Source organism: Aplysia californica, unplaced genomic scaffold (assembly GCF_000002075.1).
Source record: "Aplysia californica isolate F4 #8 unplaced genomic scaffold, AplCal3.0 scaffold00278, whole genome shotgun sequence".
Lineage (NCBI taxonomy): Eukaryota > Metazoa > Mollusca > Gastropoda > Aplysiida > Aplysiidae > Aplysia > Aplysia californica.
The window spans coordinates 312,497-336,185 of NW_004797548.1; the positions used below are offsets into that span (position 1 = coordinate 312,497).

The 23,689-nt window shown below is 42.1% G+C and overlaps 1 protein-coding gene across 2 annotated transcripts in view; it reads right to left on the minus strand.

Moving 5' to 3' along the window:
- The window catches only part of LOC101854262 (serine/arginine repetitive matrix protein 1), a 149,298-nt gene that overhangs the window by 38,161 nt on the left and 87,448 nt on the right, over positions 1-23,689 (minus strand). For both annotated transcript variants that reach the window (XM_005101304.3, XM_005101303.3), the window contains exons 8-9: positions 22,117-22,916; positions 3,098-3,283 (exon numbers count right to left, since the gene is read on the minus strand). In XM_005101304.3, the coding sequence (XP_005101361.1) occupies positions 3,098-3,283; positions 22,117-22,916 (986 nt within the window). The remainder of the gene's footprint in view (positions 1-3,097; positions 3,284-22,116; positions 22,917-23,689) is intronic.

Below are 23,689 nucleotides of genomic sequence, written 5' to 3' on the forward strand. Positions count from 1 at the left end.
AAAAACTAAAAATCAAACTACAGTGCCTTCAGACTCTTTAATATAAATGTGCACCCTTAATATGATTCAGAAGCATCCTTAATTTTTTTTTTCAAATGTGAAAGTTTAGTGGTTCGGAAGTTTTAGGCGGCCAAAGTGACGAACTTTCTCATTTATTTAGTGACTCTCGTGGTCTAGATGTTAGTGTCCTGATTTCATTAATGGGTCCCCGGTTCTAAACCGGACAGAGGCGGAAAATTTTCTTCCCTAAAAATTATACTGTAGTCTGCTTTCGTCTCCACTTTCTGCTCCCCCCCCCCCCCCCCCCCCACCCCCGCCTCTTGGCTCCGGGGTCTTTCTGTAGCCTTTCTACTGCTACTCCTTCTTACTGCTGTCTTTGCAGCCACACCCCTGATCTTATGGTAGGTCAGACAACTAGCCTTCTCTGATAAGGGTAAAAAATCTCTGAGGTCCTATGTGCAAGTTGCACACATTAACTCTATATCTCTGAGGGAGATAGACCCATTATCCAGGGGCCCTTTATTTTTGGTACTAAATCTAGAAAAGACAAAAACCTCACTTAACTAGTCATTACATCAAAAGAACTGAACCTATTTTGATAGTTCATCTTATGAATAAAATCCCCATAAAAGATACCTATTTTCAGCATTTGCCGAAAAGTAATTCAATGTCGAAGTCGCCCTAAAGGGATGAGCCCGAGCTGCTGTCAGTGACTCACAAGCACAGCGTTTTAAATTTTTTCCGGGTGGCAGCCAAAGACTATTCATGCAGTTTGGGACCACCAAGTGATCTTTGACATGCGCAACTTGCACACGAGACCTTCGAGATTTTTCACTTTTCCTGAATTAGGGACTCCTAGAGCCAAAAACCGGGACATTTGATCCAAAAAAAGGGAAAGCACAAAACGAAACAAAAAGATTGCCACTTAATTCACTTGTCTTGGACGCTTTCTTCTTTTCATTACCGGTATATCCACTGGCAGCACGCTTCATTATGGATAACAATCCTTCTTTAAAAAAAATGTCGAAAATAATCAAGAAATTAGCAGAAATAATCTAGGTCTAGATCTTATTCTATATCTTAGGAAAGCTGGTTGTTGATGCGTCGCATGCGGTCCAAATCACAAAGATACTATGCTGTATGAAGTTAAGATAGAAAGTCAGATAAAGAAACAATATTGATGCCGAATTGAAAAAGACCCCCCAAAAAAGTCAAGGCCGAATCGAAAAACACCGTGTCGCCACATAAGAATAGCGTGGAAGGTCAAAATTTGTCCCAAGTAGGCTATCCGTACTCTTCGGGCAACTCAACAGGAAGCAGGGTTTATTGATTTTTTAGGCGAAATAAAAACTATGCTCAATCCCCGCACAGAAACGAAATAATTACGGGATAATTTTGCAGCCGTCTTGAGATCGACAGAAACCGGGAAGAAGCGTAGCAAAAACAAGACACCGGGACAAGGCCTCGAAATCGGTGAAAAAACGGCTTGTCCTGAGAAAACCAGGACAAGTATCGGTATAGTATAGGGTTTTACGGCGCTCGCAACTGCGTACGGTCATATGAGCGTGCGAAACACAAGTTGTTCAAAAGTTCACTGCACGATTGGTTAACTATTAGACTTTAAAAGGCTAAAATATTAAAATTCAGTGTAAATATATTTGCGATTTAAAACAACTCTTATAAGTAACAATAACAATTTTAAATAGTACGATTTCACTTTACAATTTGCCATAAAGGCCAATGGCCTTCATAAAATTCAAAATTTTGCTGGGACCAACGACGGAAAAAATGTCTTGCAATTTCTTGCATTTATAATATTTCCTTTGGATCTCTGCAAAGTCTAGACATTCGGTTAAGATGTGTCTAATGGTAAAATCTGTGTCGGATACGGCTTCTCATCTCCCTGTAGGAGGTATTTGTGGGTCAGGGCCGTGTTTGCGGTGCGCAATCGATTAAAAATGACTTCGTCTCTTCTGGAGAGGTCCGAAGGATTTCGCTGTTCCAGTTTGGGTTTTATAACATATAGTTTATTGTTTTTCTGCTTTTCCCAGTGGTTTTCCCACAGACTGGAGGTGTACTTTTTGACTTTATTTCTAAAGTCAGTCTGAGGGAGAGTGTTTGTCGTTGATCCCAGCAGAAGGGATGAGGCTTTCTTCGCCAGGTCGTCTACCTGCTTGTTTCCTCGGATGCCCGCATGGCTAGGTATCCATGCGAACATGATGTCTTTTCCTGTTTCGGATAGTGTATGAATTTTCTGTTGTAGCCTAACTACTTTTGGATGTAAGAGTGTGTAGTTTGTGAGTGAGGTGATGCAAGACAGAGAGTCAGAAAGGATAAGGAAAGATTTGTTTGGAGAGTACTCTACGGAGTCCAGTGCCATGTCAATGGCAGTGGCCTCCACAGAGAAAATGGAGGCTTCAGGATGGAGTCTCCTCTGGTGTGTACTGTAGGAAGACAGGACAAATAAGAAGGCCTGCGAGGGGGCAAAAAGTCAAGAGGAAAGCATACGACAGAACATTGTTAGAGAGCAGGAAAAGATGTGAAAGATAATTTTAGAGAAGAAAATTTTCCGTCGTTATCCAGATTCAAACCTGTGATCTACACAATGAGAGGCAGACACCTGAACCTCTAGACTACGAGAGTACCCTGAAAATGTTTAATGTGTTCAGCATGCTCATATGACCTTTATGAGTTGAGAGCGCTGTAAAACACTTACCAAAACAAAAAAACAACACAAACAACAAAGGATGTGTCAAGCACATCTCTCGATCCCCAATGCTTTTGGGACATCCATATATCTGCAAAGTATTTGCTCATTTTTAGTTGTTTTTTTAAATTATGTTCAGATACCCAACTTAATTCTTGCTCCACCGTACTCGAAACAAAAAATATTACCATTGCCAAGAGAAAAAATCCACGTAAATCAAAAAAATGTATTTTACAACCCCTCAGCGTATATAATATATTACATATATATATATATATATATGCAAAAAAAGAAATATCATACCCATGCAACAAGACGAGAGGGGTAGGCTGTAGGAATTGGTGGGAGGAAAACCAAAAGACAGTCTGTGAAGCACAAAGAAAAAAATACCTGGGTTGTACAACTTTGCCCCAGAGTCTACAGGTGGTGGTCCAGTAAAGCTCCCCTTGCTCATGGCCTGCTGTCGTTGGGACGAGTAGCGTTTTGACACCGTTGTGCCACCTGATGCTGTCGCTCCAGGGTCACCGGCCACTTGACTTGATAGACCTTGACCATGTCCACTCTGTGTTTGTGTCACTGGGTAGGTCAAACACACACAATAAAAGGGAGAACATTCAATGAATACTGAGGGCTCAATGTTCTGTTAGGTCTTTTTTTTTACACAGCTCAAGACCACACACAAATATTTGGGGTCAGACAATGTTTCTAGGATTTTAAGAAACCTCCCTTGACAATTACGTGGTGTGAGCAAATTATAATTCTAAAAAAGATTTTGTGGATTTTTTTTTTCATTTCCCCAAAAGGTTTATTTCATTACTGTAAGTTAAGGGGTAAAAACTCAAAAAAAACCCATAAAAGCTAATGCAAAGAAATATCTAGGCTAAATGCACCATGCAATTTTAAATAAAATGTTGAAAAAAAAAATAATTTCCATGATTTTTTTAAAAACAAAATTTTTTACTTTTGACTATTTTCATTACAGTCAAACCTTTGATATATTCCTCTTAAATTAACTGTATAAAACGGAAACCTGTCCAACGCAGAAACGGAAAGAAACATTCTCTCCCTTACGAGGATTTCACCTAAGACGGAAAATGCTTTGTCACCTCAGCCCTGATTTGAAACAAAACTGGCAAGTTTTATTTCGCCGGCTCAAGATTTAAATTTAACGCCACTGCCACGCCACAGGGCCAGGAAGGGGAGTAGGGGTGCAATTTGGGGGTAGATGTTACCCCATCATGTGAGCCCTGAGCGATGCAGATGGTCAGGGTAGTGTAGGTGGGAAATCTCACAACTGCCCGTGAAAGTGCTTAAGCAGCGAACCACTACGAAGAACGTTCCTGGGTAGCCAGAAGTGTGAAATTAGATCGACCAAGGCCTGCCACTCTGATTGTACGGCCAGCCGTGAAAAGAGCTCCTCGAATCGTTGTTACAAGATGGCAGTGAGGGGTGGCATTGGTTGACTGAGCTTGTTACACCGATCGGTCGGTGGGGCTAAAGGTGGAAGCAAAGGAGATGTTCAAACGTTTCTGTTTTTAATAGGTCAAACAGTGGTCCTATGAAAGGCAAGCACTGGTGGTAATTGGACAAGTAAGACTGACGCATGTCATTATCAGACAGGATAACAATTGAAAGGTGTGAAGTTTTGACCACAGTTCGCCGATCGGACAAGCGATCCTTGATCCCACCGGCTGGGCCTCTGAAAACCCCCTTCATCTCCCCCTAAATTCCCCTGTCTAAGACATAATTTTTTTCTGGCTCCCTAGCGATTCCGTCTTACACAGGTTCGACTGTACTTAGTCATCTAAAAGTAACGAAATTAATGTAGACAACTTAAAGAAAAGCTGGCGCAGTTGTGTTTTTTTTTTGTGTGTGCTGGTTACAAACATGTAACTATTTAATAGAGATGGTATGAATAGTTTTTTAGATTTTGGCTCCAGAAAATAATCTTTCCATTTGTTTCTCTTTGATTTGCCATTTCCATGATAATGTAGCTATACATTTTTCCACAAAACAAAATATTTTCATCTTTGAAAGGAATTCTTTAAGAAAATGAGATGATGATGCATGCTATGCTAAGAAAAAGTAACACAATAATCCAAATTTGCACACTAAGAAAGTGTGCATGAATGAGGCACATCCACATGCTTCATTGTCTAAACTGGATAAAGGTTGGAACAGTGGAAACATTGTGTCAGCTATTCGTCAACTGTTTGCTCCACAACAGGACACCAGATATTGAACTTTGTATCGTCTTTGACAGCTATGAAATGATAACTATCAAAGCACCTGAGCAAAAGAGAAGGAAAACTGCGTACACACCACATTCAGTCATTGATCTTCTTCACACCACAAATCTGTAGACTGACAAAGATTCGTTCCTTACCCATCTTCAGAATAAACAAACATTGGTGCGACTCTTTGTGACATCATTAGAAAAAGAGGACATTTGAGTTGCTCATGCCAAAGAAGAAGGGGATGTGGACAAACCCATTGAGAGCAAAGTGTTACAGTTTGTAGCTGAAAGTTTACCCGTGGTTGTCTTGGCTAATGATACAGATATACTGGTAATGCTTCTGTATGATGTGAACAAGGACATGAAAGTCTACATCTGAAGCGAAGTAACGTCCAAATAATTTCTATTCAAGCAGCTAAAATGACCATAGGTGAGTACATGTGCTGTTGCATCCTGGTTGCAAATGCCGTGTCAGGATGTGACACAGCGCCTGCTGTCTTAGGCATTGATAAGCTAAAGGCTTTCAAGCAGTTGCAAAAGTCCGAGCATTGGCATCAGAAGACCACTATTTTTGGACAAACAGATGCCGACGTAACTGACATCACAGACATAGGAGTCAAGTTCTTGTCATTCCTTTACTGCAGTGGAATGCAAAACCTGAGCCTTACTGATCTTCGATATCAACAATTCATCTCCCCAAAGTACGAGCCACTTGAACGGATGGCTCCTGCAGAGAGAGCCGCACAGTCCCATGCCCTTAGAGTGCATCACCAGGTTAGTGCATGGCTTAATCTGCGCACTGTCTATGACTTTGTTGATTACAGCTTTATAGTGAGTGACAACATTGTGAGTCCAGTGATAACTGACAATGCTCCGGCCCCAGATGAACTGCTACGTGAAATCCGCTGTTCATGTAATAGTAGCACTCAACTATGCAAATCCTGTACTTGCTGCAAGTACAACATCCCTTGCAGTATACATTGTCATTGCAAAGGACAGTATGAAAATGCTTCAGAAACAGATACAATTTAAATTGGATCTAGGGAAAGAACTGCCGAGCTCAGTATCTCCTAGTTTACACATTGAGTGCCTGGCCCACGACGCAAATGGAGTGGAAGGGGACCAGCTCTCTACAAATCTACGCAAACAGACTTCTTCTTAAGTTCCCGAACTAGGTCGTAACAAGAATATGAAGGACTCTATAGCTCTTCAGAGCAACCAATCTAGAAGAAAAAAACTCATACATAACAAAAGTCATACACTTATGGCCATAACTCAAAACAATCGGTTAGAAATGGAATGGGGGAGTTCCAAATGTGAAATCACGAAAAGGTCTTATTTCGCCCTCACATAACTATTTTTACTTATCTTCCCATGTTTACCAACGAATTTTCATAAAGCTTGGCATACAAAAGCCGAGCTGCATGCTATGCCCAAACATGGATTTATTTTTTCGAGGTTTATATAACCACACCATATCTTTTTTGTTTTTAAAAGTTTAACATTATTATTCAGTCATGTGTTTACCACCAATAGGTAACTTAAATGTAAGTTAATTGCATAAACAACATTAATTCTGTGTTTTTCTTGTTGAGACGTTGAATTTGATACCAAACACGAGCACATTTGAGTTATTTTTTTAAAATGACCTTGACCTTTGATTCTCTTTAAATGCTAATTAAATGATAACTATTGAGTCAACTTTAAAAGTAGAAGTATATTTATGTTTCATTTGATTATCTCTTTCATACTGAACACATATGACATCTTTTAACAAATTCGAAAATTGACCTTTTTGACTTTTATTAGGTTAAAATTAAGCCTGTTCCCCAAGGGCGATTTTGGTTGCATTTTTTTGGGTAGTACTTAACAGCTCAAAGTTCAAGTTGGCGCAAAAAACTGGTTGTTATCTTTCATGTCCGGGTTTGGTGTCAATTTTTACTGGCCTATTTCAGGATGCCCAGTCTCGCCCCAACAAGGACAAAGGTGCATCTCAGCATTACGACAGGCTACGGCCAAACTTTTAACACTTGAAGCCATGAAGAAGATTCAACACATACATCAAGGGCCAAATTGTTGTTATTGTTATTGTTTCAGGAAGCAACATCCCAGCATTCCGGACATGTCCATTGATGCTCCATTGCTCTCTCCAAAATGTCCCAGAGGGTCTTTCCACTGATTGTGCCAGTGCATATCTGGTTGAACGTTCTTCTGTTCTTTCCTGCAAGGAGGCCAGATTTTCCGCTTCCTTTTTGTATTCCCAAAAGCATCATCCTTTCCACAGCAGTACTGGCCTCTGCCTCCCTATCTTCCTCCTCAATCAGCTGGCGAGAGAGACATTTCAGGATCTCGCCTGTCTGGTTGAAACGTGCTGTCAACTGAGATGGAGCCAGCCAGTCTGTCCACCTTTTCATTTCCCTTAACGCCTGCATGGCTAGGGCAGAAAATCCATGTGAGCGATCGTATGGGCGTTGCTTCGATGACTTGAATCCATTCTGTTCTCAGGAAACCTTTTTCCATCCCTCTGAGGGTACACACGGAATCAGTGATGAGAACAGCATGGGTTGTGTAGGGGCGATCTTGGGTCATCCATTCAAGTGCTTTCGTGAAGGCTTCAATTTCCATTCGCATACTTGATGTAGCCGTCTGCAGGCTCCAGACGCACTGTGGTTGATTTTATTGTTGGCGAATGCAACAAATCCCCATCCACTTCGCTGAATATCTCTTTTCACTGAACCATCTGTATAAATGTGTCTTGAAGTCCAAACCCTCGTCCACACCGTGGGAGATGGAAACAGGACAAAGTAGGGGATAGCTGGGTCTGGGTGAAGTACAGTGTGACTTTATCTAGCATATGCGTTTGTTGCGGCCGTGACCCGGGAATCGCGGTCGTGATTTTTGCAGTTTTCAAAAAAGACAAAACAACAAAGCTACTTCATAACACATTAGACACGTATCTTGATAAGTTTTAAGATGTCCGTGTGTATCTATTTTCAAGCGAAGAATATAAGTACATTACATACTATTTATATTGCTGTCTGCTGTCTTTTATTTTCCCCTCTTTTTAGTGTTTTAATTTGTTGGTGTGTCAATTTTTCTAAAAATAGTTCTGATGATTTGTCAGGTTCTTTTTGTGTGTGTGTTTATACAGCGTAATGTCATTTAATTTAATGCTATTCCTACTCTTTTAAAAATATAAATGTGTTATGTTAGAGCGCGTCTCTACCAAAACCAAACACTGACACTGGCAGGCCCCTTGTGTGTGATTCCATAATCATCCTGTAATATCCTGTAGGCCTACTTTCTCTTAAATTACACACATTTAGGGTTTAAAACAGACAATCTTCAAATAGGTGGACACGCGCCCTTATTTGTTAATTTTTTGGGCTATTTATCCGTGTTGTTCTAATTTTGACTTCATTCTATTGTGAAATCTTTATTATTCACGTTTTTACCCAGTGGATGACTACAAATACAAATTATGAATGATATTCTGGATGCTTCAAACAGAGCACAAGAAATTCTAGTGCTTTAGATTGTTACCTCTATCAACATATTGCTATTACTATTACGTTGTCAGAGAGTTGAAAGCTTAAAAATTAATGGCAACTATTTTTGGCAACTTTTGCCACTTTTTGTGGCAACTTTGGAACCAAAAAATGGCAACAAACGCAGATGCTAGCTTTATGTCACTGAGGCGTTACGCTAGCCGAGAAGGCCGACCCGGGTCACCCTGAAACATTGCAGGCCAACGGGGCTTGGGTGAAACTACGACAGGCTTAGCAGGCCGGCGGTGGATATTAATATTGCTCAAGAAAATAAAAGGAGACACAAACGGACTGATCACAACGGAAAACGACCTAGCGGGGAAAACAGACAACAAACAAGAAGGAAAAAATTGGGACCTGGAACATTTGCATTGAGTTTGTTATTTTTTTGCTTTTTCCAGTGGTTCTCCCTCAGACTGGAGGTGTACTTTTTGACTTTATTATTAAAGTCAGTCTGTGGGAGAGTGTTGTTCGTTGATCCCAAAAGAAGGGATGAGGCTTTCTTCGCCAGGTCGTCTACCTGCTCGTTTCCTCGGATGCCCACATGGCTAGGTATCCATGCGAACATGATATTTTTTCCTGTTTCAGATATGGTGTGAATTTTCTGTTGTAGCCTAACTATTTTTGGGTGTAGGAGTGTGTAGTTTGTGAGTGAGGTGATGCAAGACAGAGAGTCAGAAAGGATAAGGAAAGATTTGTTAGGAGAATTTTCTACGGCGTCCAGAGAAAATGGAGGCTTCAGGATGGAGTCTCCTCTCGTGTGTACTGTGTGAAGATAGGGCTGCAGCGCTCGCATTATTGTCTTTTTTGGAGCCATCCGTGAAGATGAGCTCTGCACCGGGGTATTTATCTATTAGTTTTTTTGTATTCTACTTTAAAAGTTTTGGTGTTTGTGCTTCCTTTGTTGTGTGTGGTCAGCTGTAAGTCTATTTTTGCCTTGGTGAGGTGCCACGGAGGGAGGTCGGGGAAAAGAAATTGTTGGATGTCTTGTTAGGAAAAGGGTAAGTTTTTGAGGTCCTCAAGGATTCTGAGGCCGAAGGGTTTGATGAGTTTTTCGTTCTTTTGGAATTTGTTTATGGTTTCTGGGTTTGTTTTAAAAATGCAGTTGTGTGCTGGATTTTTTGGTGTTGAGCTCTGATTGATTGATTGGGTAGATGTTTTACGGTACTATCGACACAAATTTTGGTCATTTAAGCGCCAACAGGTTTCACCGCTACAAAATCAGACGTGTTTTTAGCAAGAGTCTTTCGGAGCTTGCAACTGCACACGATCACACTAATTTCATTATGCTACAAAGACGAACAAACATTCATAAAAATTTTTTTAAATATGGAAAAGGCTTATTTACATTTGTATATACAACATTAATTTCAGTGTATGTATATATACACCGATAACGATAACTATATATTTTCATATTCTATTAAATAGTCCAATTTCTTGTACATAACTTAAAATTTTTCTAGGGTCTACGATGTCAAAAAGGGTCTTAATATCTTTACATTTAAAATATTTCTTACGAACATCATTAAATTCAACACATTCCGTTAGGATGTGCCGAACTGTGAAATTTAAAAGGGGCTTCCTCTCCTTCGAGCAAATGTTTGTGCGTGACGTGCGTGTGTCCTATCTTTAGTCTGGTAAAAATTACTTTTTCTCTTCGTAGGAGAGATAGTGGTTTCTTGGGCGTAAGTTTCGGTTGAATGTAAAGGAGTTTGTTGTATATTTGTTGATTCCAAATTTGGGACCAGGAGGATGTGATGTGTTCTTTTACTTTCGGTTTCATGTTAGAGAAAGGGATTTTATTATTTTTGTTTTTAGGTAGTTTTAGAGATTCTTTGGCAAATTGGTCAACGGCTTCGTTGCCATCATGCCAAGCTATTGTAATAGTTTTTCCAGTCTGATGTAGAAAATGCAGTTTAATTATAAGTTTCAAAATTCTGTTGTCGGAGGTGTCAGAGCCCTCTAAAGATTTCAGACAAGAGAGAGAGTCTGACTTTTTTTGAAGGAGAGTGTGGAGGGGGAGGAGGACCGGAGTCCCGGATGCGGGTAGAGGAGGGGGAGCGGGTGCGGAGAGTGGGTGGAGGGGCTTTATTGGATGAAGGGCGATGGGATGGAGGTGATGATGGTGGTGAAGACGAAGATGTAGTTGGCGGTGGGGATGAAGATGAGCGTGGTGAGGACGTGGGTGAGGATGAAGATGGTGGTGAGGATGAGGACGGTTGTGAGGATGAAGGTGGAGATGGTGAGGGTTTTGGGGGTGAAGATGTTGAAAGAGATTTTGGAGGGGATGAGTGGAGGGAGAGCTCCATGTCCTCCTCCTGGTTATCATGGCGCTTTTGGGTTTTTTAACTTTTATTGGACGTACGTAGTGTTTTCACGGTTTGGAATTTTACATTTTCATTGTCAGCGGTTCTGGGGCCTGCCTTGGCAGCGTCTCCGTAGGTTTTTTGTGTTGATTCTAAACCCATCGAGAAGACGGCAGACGGCTGCCTTAGCCTGGGCAAAGGTGCCTCCGAACTTCGCTCGGTGGGTCAGGATGGCCTTTTCTTGAGAGTACTTGGGACATTCCTTTGAATATGCTGGATGTCCTCCCTGTTGGCAATTTGGGCACCGAGGAACTGACGTGCAGGATTCCTCTGTGTGACCCTCCTTGCCACAGCGAGGGCAAACAGCATTTAGCCGGCATCTTAATTTTGTGTGCCCGAAGTGCTGGCAATTAAAACAGCGCATCGGTTTAGGAATATAGGGTTTTACCTCTAGTCCCAAGTACTCTATCGCCAGTTTGGTAGGAGGTCTTGGACAGTCGAAAGACAGTATCCAAGTGTTGGTGCGGATCTCTTTCCCATCTCGTTGCACTATGAAACGACGAGCTTGGGTGACGCCTTCTAGTTCTAGCACCATTTCTTCCTCTGTACAGCCGTCCAGGTAACGGCTCTTTACAACACCCCTGGAAGTATTGAGACTCCTGTGAGGCTCAACACTTACAGGGATGCCACCAACGACATATATTTCCGTAACTGTACGGAATCGGCCACGTTGGCAACCTCCACCAAGAGGTCGTCAGACCCCTGGGGGGAGACTTTCTTTGGTCTATATGTATGTATGTATAGTATAAGGTTTTACGGCGCTCGCAACTGCTAAGGTCATATGAGCGCGCGAAACACAAGTTGTTCACCTTTGCGAAAGTTCACTTCACGACTGGTTAACTAATTTACTTTAAAATGCTAAAAAGTTAAAATATTTAAATTCGGTGTAAATACATTTGTGGTTTAAAACAACTCTTTTAAGTAACAATAAAAATTTTAAATAATATCAAATTCACTCTACAACTCGCCATAAAGGCCAATGGCCTTTATAAAATTTAAAATTCTGCTGGGAACAACGACGGAAAAAATATCCTGCAATTTCTTGCATTTATAATATTTCCTTCGGATCTCTCCAAAGTCTAGACATTCTGTTAAAATGTGTCTAATGGTAAAATCTGTGTCGCATCTCATCTCCCTGTAGGAGGTATTTGTGGGTCAGGGCCGTGTGTCCGATGCGCAATCGAGTAAAAATATCTTCGTCTCTTCTGGAGAGGTCCGAAGGATTTCGCTTTTCTAGTTTGGGTTTTATTTCATATAGTTTATTATTTTTCTGGTTTTCCCAGTGGCTCTCCCACAGACTGGAGGTTTCTTTGGTCTGGGGATGCCACAGGCTCTGAAAGCTTTGCCTATGGCAAAGACGCTTAAAGAAGTTACTTTCTTGTGAGACTCATCGGCTGAGGAGATCACCAAATAAGGTGACCATCCTAGAGATGTTTGTCTAGGCAGGTCCCAGATACTGACATTGTCGTCCTCTCTCAATCGTTTTCGTTTGCCCTGGTCAGAATTTGCACCCGCTCCTCCTGACAGGGACTTGTTGGGAATTGGGGTAGGGAGAGAAATTTTTGTTTTTATATCCATATATATTACGTTTTTGTTCATCTCCAGGGCTCCCCACCCGCCATCGAGTCCAACAAGGGGACACCGCTCGGAAGTCCAGAGCTGGTGTCAGGGCTACCCTGAAGGTATACTCCCAATCACACGGCAAGAAATCTTGCCTTCCAACTAAGACTGGCCAAAAACCGGTTCTATGAACCGGTCACTACCGATTGAGTGCAGTAGGCCACTGCACCCACCCTCTAGACCGAATCCAGGGCCAAAGTGGCGTGTTGGTGTGGGAGTTGTGTGTTTCTGAGTGAGAGTGATGGTGTATGTTTGCCTCGGCCTGGAGGCTCTCCACCGGGGAAGTGCGGAAAGCCCGCCGATCCGTAGACTTGACAGTCGTAGTCAAGCCTGAACCGGACAAGGGAGATGTACAAGTGGAGAAGGTGTTTTGAGTCCCCGCCCCACTCCGGATGCGATAGAATTTTCAAAGCGTTTAGCGCTTTCTGGCACCTCACACGAAGGTCTTTGATGTGTGGTATGAATGTGAGGTTTTTTTTGTCGAATATAACGCCGAGGAAACGAGCTTGGATCTGGACGGGAATCCTTTCCCCGTATAGTGTCAAATCTGGTTGCAGCACACATCTGCCTGTTCGGCAGAAGTGTACTGCAACCGTCTTTGACAGGGATAACTTGAAACCGTTATTGTTTGCCCACTTTTCAAGTTTGTTTGCAGCTGCCTTTCCATAGATCTCAGATGAGGATTTTTCTAACGTCAGCATATCAAAAAGTCGTCACCGTATAACGAGCTGTCTATGGTGTTTTGGAGGGTTTTTTCGATGGAAACTATTTTGATTTCAAATAGGAGAGGAGAAAGGATGCTCCCCTGGGGGACTCCTTCCTCCTGTTGGTAGGGGTCCGAAATGGAGGATCTGACACCAACCTGGAAGGAACGGTTCTTCAGGAAGTTGCCAATGAAGGCAGAGAGGTGTCCATGTATGCCGAGTGCGTGCAGGTCACGGACAATGCCGTACTTCCAGGTTGTGTCGAAGGCTTTTTCTAGGTTGAAAAAGAAGGCGATCATGTGGCCTCCTTCAGCGAACATCTCGCGTATAAAGGTCTCTAGGCGGACCAGGTGATCTAGAGTGGATTGAGTTTTCCTGAATCCAACCTGGAGACCGCTCAGCGAGCCCGTCGTCTCCAGAAACCACATGAGTCGCCTGTGAATCATTTTTTCAATAAGTTTGCACAGACAGCACGTTAGTGCTATTAGTCTGTAATTGGATGGGTGTGAGGTCTTTGTTTGGTTTGGGTATTGGAATGACAGTGGCGAGTGTTTGGAGTGTCTTTCCTGACTCGTCCTTCACATTCACGGTGGTTTTTGAGCGACCCTGTCCACATATCTTCTTTCGCAGTTTCCAGAACGTTGAGAGTGTCTTCTCAGCTACAATGTTTTGTAGAAACTCTTCCCACTTTGCCGTTTTGGCCAGATCTCCTTGAGCTTTGAACTTATCTCGAGCCAGCCACATCTTCTCTTTAGCTGCCTCCCTTTCTTCCTCTGTAACATTGGGGTTCTTCCTCTTTATTTGCCAGTCCTTAACAACATTCCCCTTCTCTGTCCACAGGCAATCAATGTCATTGCTCCACCATGGTGGCTGCGTAATATTAGATCTTGAGGGTCTTCTGTTCCAGGCCTTCTTTCTCAGGCCTCCTAAGACCGAGGTGTCCGGTTTGTACTTAAACACCCTCGTAACCTTTTGTCTCCCGGTCTTTCCACCCTTTGATATACTTTACTTTACTTTTCCGATCCAGCGGCCATTTGGGTTCTAGCCCTTCGGTCTGTCGATATGGCAAAGAATTGACAGGTTTTAATCAGCTGTGCTTTGTCGCTGTATAGAGTGTTTCCGATCTCTGGGGAGGCAGGTAGGTAGGTGCTACGCAGGTCACAAAGTGCAGGGCAGTTAAAGAGGTGGTGGGGTACTGTTTCATCCTGGCAGTCGCACAACGGGCAGTCGGGTGGGGTATCCTTGCGGATCCTATTAAGGTAGGAGTTTAGTGGTATGTGTTGTGTTCGCAGGCGAAATATTGTGACTTGTTCTCTTCTACTCAGGGAATTTATTGCATCTTTAGAGTTGGGGGCTGTCATGTGTGCAAATACAGTTCTTCCAGTTTTGCCCATTGCCCATCCATTCAGCCACTGTTCCCTGGTGTTGCATTTGATGATGTTCTTGGCTGTCTGTTGTGATACTGGGTTGTGTGGTTGTGTTTGTGATGCTCCCTTCTTGGCAAGGGTGTCTGCTCTGTCGTTTCCTGGGATGTTGCTGTGGCCAGGTATCCACTGTAGTGTCAGGTCGACGGCATAGGTCTGTAGGAAGGTGTTGATTGTTTGAGCCACAGATAGGCAGGCTGGGCTTTCGAGATTCATGTTTTCCAGAGCTTGGAGTACTGACTTTCCGTCTGTGAAGATAATAGTGTTCTTGATTTTGTTTGGATATGTTATGAAAATGTTGGTCAGGTGGAGGATTGCTGCTTCAATGGCGATTGCCTCAGCCTCGTAATTTGTACAAGAAGTACCACATGCGTCAAATAGCTCTTCACATGTTTTGTCAGGATGTTCAATTTTTACCCCAAAGCCTGCGTTTATAGTTCCCTTGACGGCTGACCCGTCTGTATAAATATGAATTGAATCACTAGGGTAGGAGTCAATTGTCTTCAGAGCTGTTGTCTTCAGTTCTACTGGGTCACATTCCTTTTTCACTGTCTCTTTTATGAGGGAGGTTTTGATGTTGGCGTTCTTGATGTTAGTGTTTGGGGGGAGTTCTGGTCTTAAAGGTTTCAGCATTTCTCTGTTACATGGAAGATGGTGTCTTTCTGCTAGTTCAGTGGCTGTGTCAAGTATTGATCTTCCATGAATCCGTTTCTTTGGTCGTCTCTGTTCAATTATTTTCCTGTTTGGGTGGTTTTTCTCCAGTCTTTTGTAGCGCTCACTCATCTCTACTACAGCTGCCTCTCTCCGCAAGTCCAGGGGTTCCAGGTTCGTGTGGATTTCACAAGCTGCAGTTGGAGTGGATCTCAAAGCTCCGGAGATAAATCGTACAGCTTGGTTTTGAATTTTGTCAAGAGACCTCTGAGTTGGTTTGCTGCAGATTGTCTGTAAAGTTAGGTTATATTCCATGGCAGATCGTACATAGCCAACATATAGCTGTCTGAGTGCATCCTTGTCCGCTCCCCATGAAGTGCTAGCCAGTCGTCTGAGAAGGTTAAGTCTCTTGTTGGCCTTCGTCTTCAGGTTCCAGATATGGTTTTTGCATGAAAACTGTCTGTCCAGCTCGATCCCAAGGTAGGTCGGGTTATCAACTTTTTCTAGTTTGTTTCCTGCAAGTAAGATGGTGAGATTTTGCTTTGCAACTTTGTGGCTTTTTGTAAAGACGGTGTAGATTGTCTTGGTCCACCCTTTGATATAAGAACTGAGCATGGCAGGTGGTCGCTACCATGATCTGCCAGAAAACTCTATTGAGTAAAAGCTGTTTTGATCAGGGTCAGATCAATATTGGAATCCTGTTCACCAGTTCTTTGAGACAGTCCTGTTATGATGGAAATGTTGAGGGTAAGGAGATCACTTTCAACCAATTTGCTGTCCAAAGCTTTTCCCTGATTGCCCCAGGCCGAGCTTCTGGCCCCAACGATCAGGACAACATCTCCAAGATCACACAGCTCAAGGACAAACTCCCAGTCATCTTCCTTGACAAGTTTTCCCAGTATAGAGACTGAAAATGACCCATGACCTATTGTGGATTGTTAGCTCAAGCGCTTGTTGCTCCCTGTCCTCCTTGTCCCAAACAGAGACGTCTCTTATCCGGTGCTGCATACCATTCCTAACAAGTGCTGCCAATCCATGACGAGTAGGGCTCACTGGGTTGATATATGACCTGTACCGAGGACATGACAAGGTTTTAGCATCGGTTCCTTGCAGAAAAAAGTGGTCAGAGTCATAGGCGAGCTTTTCCAGCTCTCTTCCTCTTTTCCCACTGCTGCGGCAATTCCAATAGCCAATGCAGACATTTTTCATTTTGATCCTGTCCTGTTTTCCCTGGTTCCTCCTTTTCCCTGCCCATCCTTTTCTGGCACCTCCTCTCTTTCCTCTCCTTCTTCTTCTCCTCCCCTCAGTCCTCAGCAACAATTTTTAGACCTGCATGTGAGCCTCAACCAGATTGTCTGAAAATTTTGCGCCCCCCCCCCCCCCCATAAAAGAGCTTTTGTGGGTGTCATGAAGGACTTCCGAGTAACAAGCGACCACCCCAACAAACACAATAAAGAAGAGACCTAACCCTAACCCTAGGCCTACCCCAAAAAAGAACCTGCAACAGGCCTCAGGTAAAAAGGCCAGCACAAGTCCAAAATGAAAAAAAAAAAAAAAAAAAACCACACTCCAAAACAAACAAGGATAGCCTACATCTACATTGCTATAATAGGGTTTGATACAATAACACTATAGAATTGGAATATGAATCCTCTATATAGATCTAGTAATCTAAATAAATCAAGATCTAGATCTAGATCTTGTAGAACAAGTGAATAGGAATAGGCCTTGAACTAGAAGTCCGTATCCGATTCCGAACAGAGGGACTCAGCTGAGTCTAGATCTAATCTAGATATTCTAAATAAATAAATAATTCACGCATCTGATGAAATGCTTTTCACCAACATTATATTACAGAACAACCTATGATAGGGTTTGACACAATAGAATTGGAATATGAATCCTCCACTGAGGTCAATAATGATCTATATATATCTAGATCTAGATTTTATTAGAACAAGTGAGTCGGACTTGAATGAATCCACACTATCTGAACAATTGAATTAGTGAACAAACGAAATTCAAAATGGCCGCTCAAGCACGAAACTGAAAGTCCTGAAAGTAGATAATTTAGGTCGTCGTCCTTTTTCGCATTTCCACTCGGATTCTGACAATTATGTCGGAAGCGCCGACGCCGGCAGTCGGCACGAAAACGAAAGTGCCGACAAAGCCGACGGGAGAAAAAGGGGGCGCTGGCAGTCGGCCAGGCCTCGCACTACGCACATTGACTGATACAGGTGGGCCTAGCGATAGCATCGGCCGGCTCGCGGGTCGGGTCGCGATGGTCGGATTTCAGACGATTGTCGGCAAACACGCAGGTCGACAATTCTGGAGAAAGCGTCGCCAAAGGAGCACGTTCTCCGTAGCTCCTGCGCCGTTTCCTTTATGGATTTTTTAAACTTTTACTTATGTTTTATTTTTCTAAGGTAGGGAAGAAAAGTGTCACCCTGGCAGAGCCCTTTACCAGGGAAGGGACAAGGGATGTCTTTACAGAGTCCATACGCCAGGTGTCGTCCCTCTTGCTTACCAGACGCCCATGACAGCGACTACCGAGTCCTGTAGCCATTCATCCCATTAGCACATAGATAAACCGTGAGATTAGGATTTGTGTAAGGCTGATTGACCCACAGTCTTGCGTCCCTTTGTAAGACGCTGAGCCGCAGGACTGGTGTTTTTTATCGAGGTATTGCTCTTCTAGATCCTCTGTGTTCTGTCCCTGAACCGTATGGTTTAGGTTAGCAGGCGACCCCTCAGGAAGGATGTGGCTTTTCACTCACCCACAATGGTTTTGAGCAGTACAGAGGTTTGCCAGATCAAAGTGGATTAACAGCTGGAAATGCACGTCACTACCATCAGATAAATCTAGTGGGACCTGGAAGAGAGCAGGGGAGCAGCAGGGGTGATCACTTCCCACAGCCCTTAACCTGTTCTGCCAAATAAGATGCTCAAACAGTGACTGGAAGGCGACACAGATCAAATGTGAGTAGTCGTGTTTGTTTCAAGGGCAGTCCGTCTCCCCCTCCCCTCCCCCCCCCCCCCCTCTGCCAAAGAATGATCTATCAGGCTTAACCAAACCCTCTCAATTTGTTAGTATCTTCCATGGATCAAGCAGCCGATCAGCTGATAGCTGCATACAACACCTTTTGAGCGGTTGAACTTCAGGTATTGTTCAGGTACACATAGAAACTGCCAAAGGTCGTGATCTTCAGGAGTCCTGTCACTTCTTTTTCAGATGCACACTTCATTAAGAGTGCATCAGAGGATAGCCTATGGAGGTTGGTAGGGATGCATGCCAGTGCAATTCTTAGTATGTATCTCATTGCCTGTCTTAGTGCATCTCCAGTCTTGAAGAGATATAGATCTGATTCTCTTCTGCGCATCAGAGCCGCGGATGGTCACGTACTGCCACTCCAGTAGGCTCCTTGGAGGAGGGAGGGCAGCAGCAGCCGTAAAGATCCTCTTTTCCAGGGCTGGTTGCTTTGCTCGGCTCAGCAGCTACACCCGCTTCCTTAAGCAAAGACTTTTTAAGAAAGTTGGGAGCTGGAAAAGGGTTAATTGAAGGATTTTCCATGCGTTGGAGTGATCTGTTTCAATACCGGGGCCTCTCACCTGCTACGAAGCCAAACAAGGCGACATCCCTTGTTGTCCAGAGTTGTGCCAAAGCTAACTTGGTATTATACTCTCTATGAGAGACTATCAAGACTGACCCAAGAACTGACTGAAGGGGTTTCAGCTCCCAACCATTTGAGTGGCATGGGCTGTGCCACCCTCCAGTCAAAGAGGAAAACCTGGGCCAAAGACGTGTGTTGGCGAGGGACAGTACGCAGACTGATCTCGCCTCAACTACCAGGTACACAGTTTCCCTCCGCACAAGTCACACCTCAGTCAACGAGGTACCCACTCTATGGGATCGGGGATCTCAGTTTTGCTGAACATGAGGTCAGCAGTGGGAGAAAAGATAGAAGGGAGAGGGAAAAAGAAGAGGAAGATACACCATAAAAGATGTCACACATGAATCCCTGGGGATTGGGGTCCATGTTCAACATCTAGTCATTGGGGGTATTTCACCCCTTGTAGACAGGACAGAAGTCCTATCCATAAAACGAAATAATGACCCTGCTGGGAGGGGGGGAGGGGAAACCTGTCACTCTATAAAACCAAAAAAATCAGGATTTCAGGGGGGAAACAATCGGGATCTCTTATTTTGTGAGGTATTTCACAGCTTAATCGGGATCTCTTATTTTGTGAGGTATTTCACAGCCTACACATGACATATTTATTTCATTTCTTCCTTCGCCATAATGGCCTACAGTATTGCGCGTTTTCATTATATTAACACAGTAGGACTTTGATCGCTTATACAAACAAAACATACCTCAATATCACACCTTTCTGCACTTATGTGTCTAAATACCTCCCCCCCCATTGCCACACTCCTAACACTAGACACTCGCTACTCACATGACATGATGTCAAAATGTACGCTAGAAACAGTTTTACTGACGGGTCTTAACAACGGACCCTATAAATCAGGACTCAGAAGAAGCTTATATTTAACGCAATGGCAGAAGGATGAATTGTTCATTTGTATGTCACATTTGTAACATATCAGGCCATTATCGGACTACGGAGAATTCTGGGTCATAACAAAAAAAAAAAGCAAAAGTATATCCGAGTATCCATGTCTGAATTCCAAATCAATGCTTCTCCGAACACTGTTGAAATATCATGTGTAAGTCAACTACTAGATATGGCATTGATATTTAGAAATTAGCATTCAAGTTCCTGCTGATTGAGTCTAACCAGCGCTCCCAGAAAAAGATACGGCAGACAAAACACAAAATCAAGATACACGCGTATTTGAAATCAGGATGCTTAAGGTTTGGTACCAAAATAAATCGGGATCTCCCGATTAAATAAGAATTAGTTACAGGTCTGCGAAGGATATTTGATAAAAACGATGGAGCAGAGCACCAGAGCATCTGCTAACTACTTACTACCCTGAACATTGTTAAGTTATTTTCATACAACAATTTTGAGGCTTAACTTGTCCAAGTCTTTTTATATATATATATTTTTTTTTATTATTTTTTTCAAAAACAATTTTGGGACCTTGCTGGTTACTGAAAAGTTATTTTCATACAATTATGTGGCTTTACAGCATTGGAATTATAAGCCGGACGATCCTGTGATGTGCCTCAACATTATCACTGACTACACGAAGACAATAAATGAGTATGTAAATTATTATATCATTATGCAAATTCTTAAGGGAAGACCCGGGTCGGCGGTCCAAGGCAATATCGATACAATTTTTCAAACGATCCAACTTTTGTTTTTTGCGGAAAAACATCCTTTGACATCTGTTCTATGGAGTCAAAATGAAAAAACTGTTGAAAAAACACCCTAAATGACCGAAACGGGCATTTGAAAAGTGCAAATTGCTTTAAAAATCCTTTTAAAAATCCCTGTTTTTTCTGTTTTTCCCAAAATCTACTTTTTGACATATGTGACCTCCTGGGTGCAAGGAGTTTTCAAAAACTACAAAAGCTAGAAGCTTCAAATTTGGTGTACAGGTGCTTTAAGATCGATTCTGGGGATCTATGAAAGGGAATTGTGAAACATTGGTAACGTAAGGAAATATTCAATTTTTTATAATATGTACCCCGAAATTTCGTCAACTGACTCTAGGGGGTCCACTGACTTTGGGCTCACTATTTTAGTTTTAAAGATAAGTCAAAATCCTTTCATAGATCCCCAGTTCACATAGGTTTTTACTTGTGTGCCAAATTTCAGACTGATAACTCAATATTTACAATGAAATTCTTCTGCACTACGAAACTGGTTTGAAAATCCAAGATGGCCGCCACAGAGACCCATTTTTTAGAAAAATTCAACAAATTCACCCTTAGTACATCCTATTTACCTATGAACTTCTTGCACAATTACTTGAAATTGAATAAAAGTCATTCGTTTAGAAAAAATTTTCCGGGAGTGTACGTCTCCCCTTAAAGCCCAGCTTTCTTCTTGATTTGCACAGGCCTAAAATGTTCTAAGGTTTGAAAAGATTTTGAAAACCTTTTCAAAAATGTATTTCAACCGATTTTAATTTATTTAATTTAAACAGCAAATTTCAGCTTTCATGGCTGTCTTATTCTATAAGGAAAATCTATTTCCAAGCACATTGAAAATTTTCTTTGATTTACCTATTAACAAAAATGATTTAAATTTTCTAAGCATTCGAAAAAAAACCCAAAGCTAAATGAAGAGTCCAACTTTGATTTCATGAAAAATGTCCTAGCCAAATGGTTTGCATTTACCTGAGACTGCTTTTAACAATATGTATCATAACGCGATGGAATCTGGCGCTTGTCAATTTTTGGGCACGAGAAGTTATTGGCATCATCTTAAAGCTTGTTAATTTGTCTACTTTTTTATGATTACTTAAATAAAAGTTGAGATATTTACAATTGAAAGAGGTAGGGAGGGTGGGGGTTGCATTAGCAAGAAAATGACCCCCGAACACAAAATTTACATTTTTTGTGCCTTGAAATCAGTATTTTTCAGAAAAATCAACACAGAAATGTGTTTTAGATGGAAATAAAAAAAGGTGTTAAGCCAAGACAAAAATCCTATATAAAGTTGTCAAAACTAAAGGTGTTAAGCCAAGACAAAAATCCTATATAAAGTTGTCAAAACTATCAGAAAAAATTACAGTGTCTTTAATTTGATTATTTTTACAAGCGCCTGATTCACCACAATGCTTCACATATGGTTAATGTTCTACTCTAATTTGAAAAACACAAATAACAGTATCGTAATAAAAAAAATGGTCTGCTCCATATATAAATCCTCACCAGTTCTTGGATCTGGATGTCCCAGATGACCAGCCCCATCTTCAGCCCGCGTAGTCCCCTTGCCCCGTCTTTCTTTAGCGTATGACTTCTTTTCTGTTGTTGTACTCGTAATTGTCACATTGATTGTCTGAATGTTTTCCTTATTGGAGATCACCACATTTTTACTGCTTCTCGTATTGCTGTCACCAGCATCACCAGTACTCGCTTCATCGTGGGGACCTCTCTGCTTGGCTCTATCTTCTCGAGACTGGTATGAAGCGTTAGTGTACTCTTTTGACTCACGGGTCCCATTACTTCCTGGTACTGCATGCTGCTGCAAATTGCGATAGTGTGACTGCTCCTGATTTTGATAAGTGCCTCTCTTGTTCCCACCAGCATCAGAAAGCCGTGCTAAGTTTTGATCAGCTCTGCGCAAATCATGCTGAGGAGTCTTCTTGTATCCATAGCCTGGGTTTGAACCATGGTTAGTCCAGTTAAAATCATCGCCTGCACTGGACCCTTGATTCCGCATGTCTCCACTGCCTCTATACTCAGACTGAGCAGATCTCCAATTGTCCTCCTCTCCTCCCCTCCTTGCATTGTTGTTATAAGCACCTCTACGTTCATTATTATTTTGCTGGTATCGACCATAGTCTTGCCTCTCTTCCCTCCTGTATGAATCTTGCTTCTGGTTGTATTTTTTGCTCTCATTCTTGTAAGAGTCTTGTGGATTCTTATTTCTTTGTTCATCCCATCTTTCTGTCTGCCTTGAAATTTCTTCTAAGGTGGGGTAGTCATTTGTGGCCCTAGCATCCTGGGACCTGAGCATGTGAAGAAAAGGAACAACATAGAAATAAATGTAAGAGCTTTTAATCCAAGACAACTCATCAACATGGCAATGGCCATAAAATACTAAATAAGCAAGAAAAGAGACACATTCTATGGAGGTAATTTGGTTTTCTTTCTTTTTTTGTTAAAGAGCATGTTATCACAACTCAAATAAAAGGATTAATAGCTGTCTCTGACCTTAACGGTACAAGGCAGCTTTGTTAATATTAGGACTTATGAATTCAAACTTTCCTACATTACTTTGTATAGCAAGGACAAGATCAGACTGTATTGAAATATTGTGTAAATGTCAGCATTCCTATGATAACGGTGGCCATCTAGAAAATAAACACAAAATGTCCCTTAACAAACTATTTCACATAGGAAGATAAAAATGGTACAGAACATTAATGATTAATTTTAGTGTAAATCTGGGTAAGCGACAACTCTATTTCACAAAAATCTAATAATTTGCGAGGCAGCGTGGTGAAATCAGACGTTTGTCATAATCAAAGTGAAGAAAGTGGCATTTTTCCCTAGGTTTTTAGTTTTGGTAGAGTTTTTACGGCGCTCGCATAAGGTCATATGAGCGTCAAGGGGCGGATGTCAACAGAGAAGTCCATACAGGAAATCAGGCTTACCCTGCGCACCTCTCTAGTTTCAACAGCCTGCTTCGACTTTCAAGGCACCCCGGAAATAGCGAGCCACAAGAGTGTGAAGAACATACAAAAGAAGTAGAGGCAATGACGATAGTAAGGATTAGGAA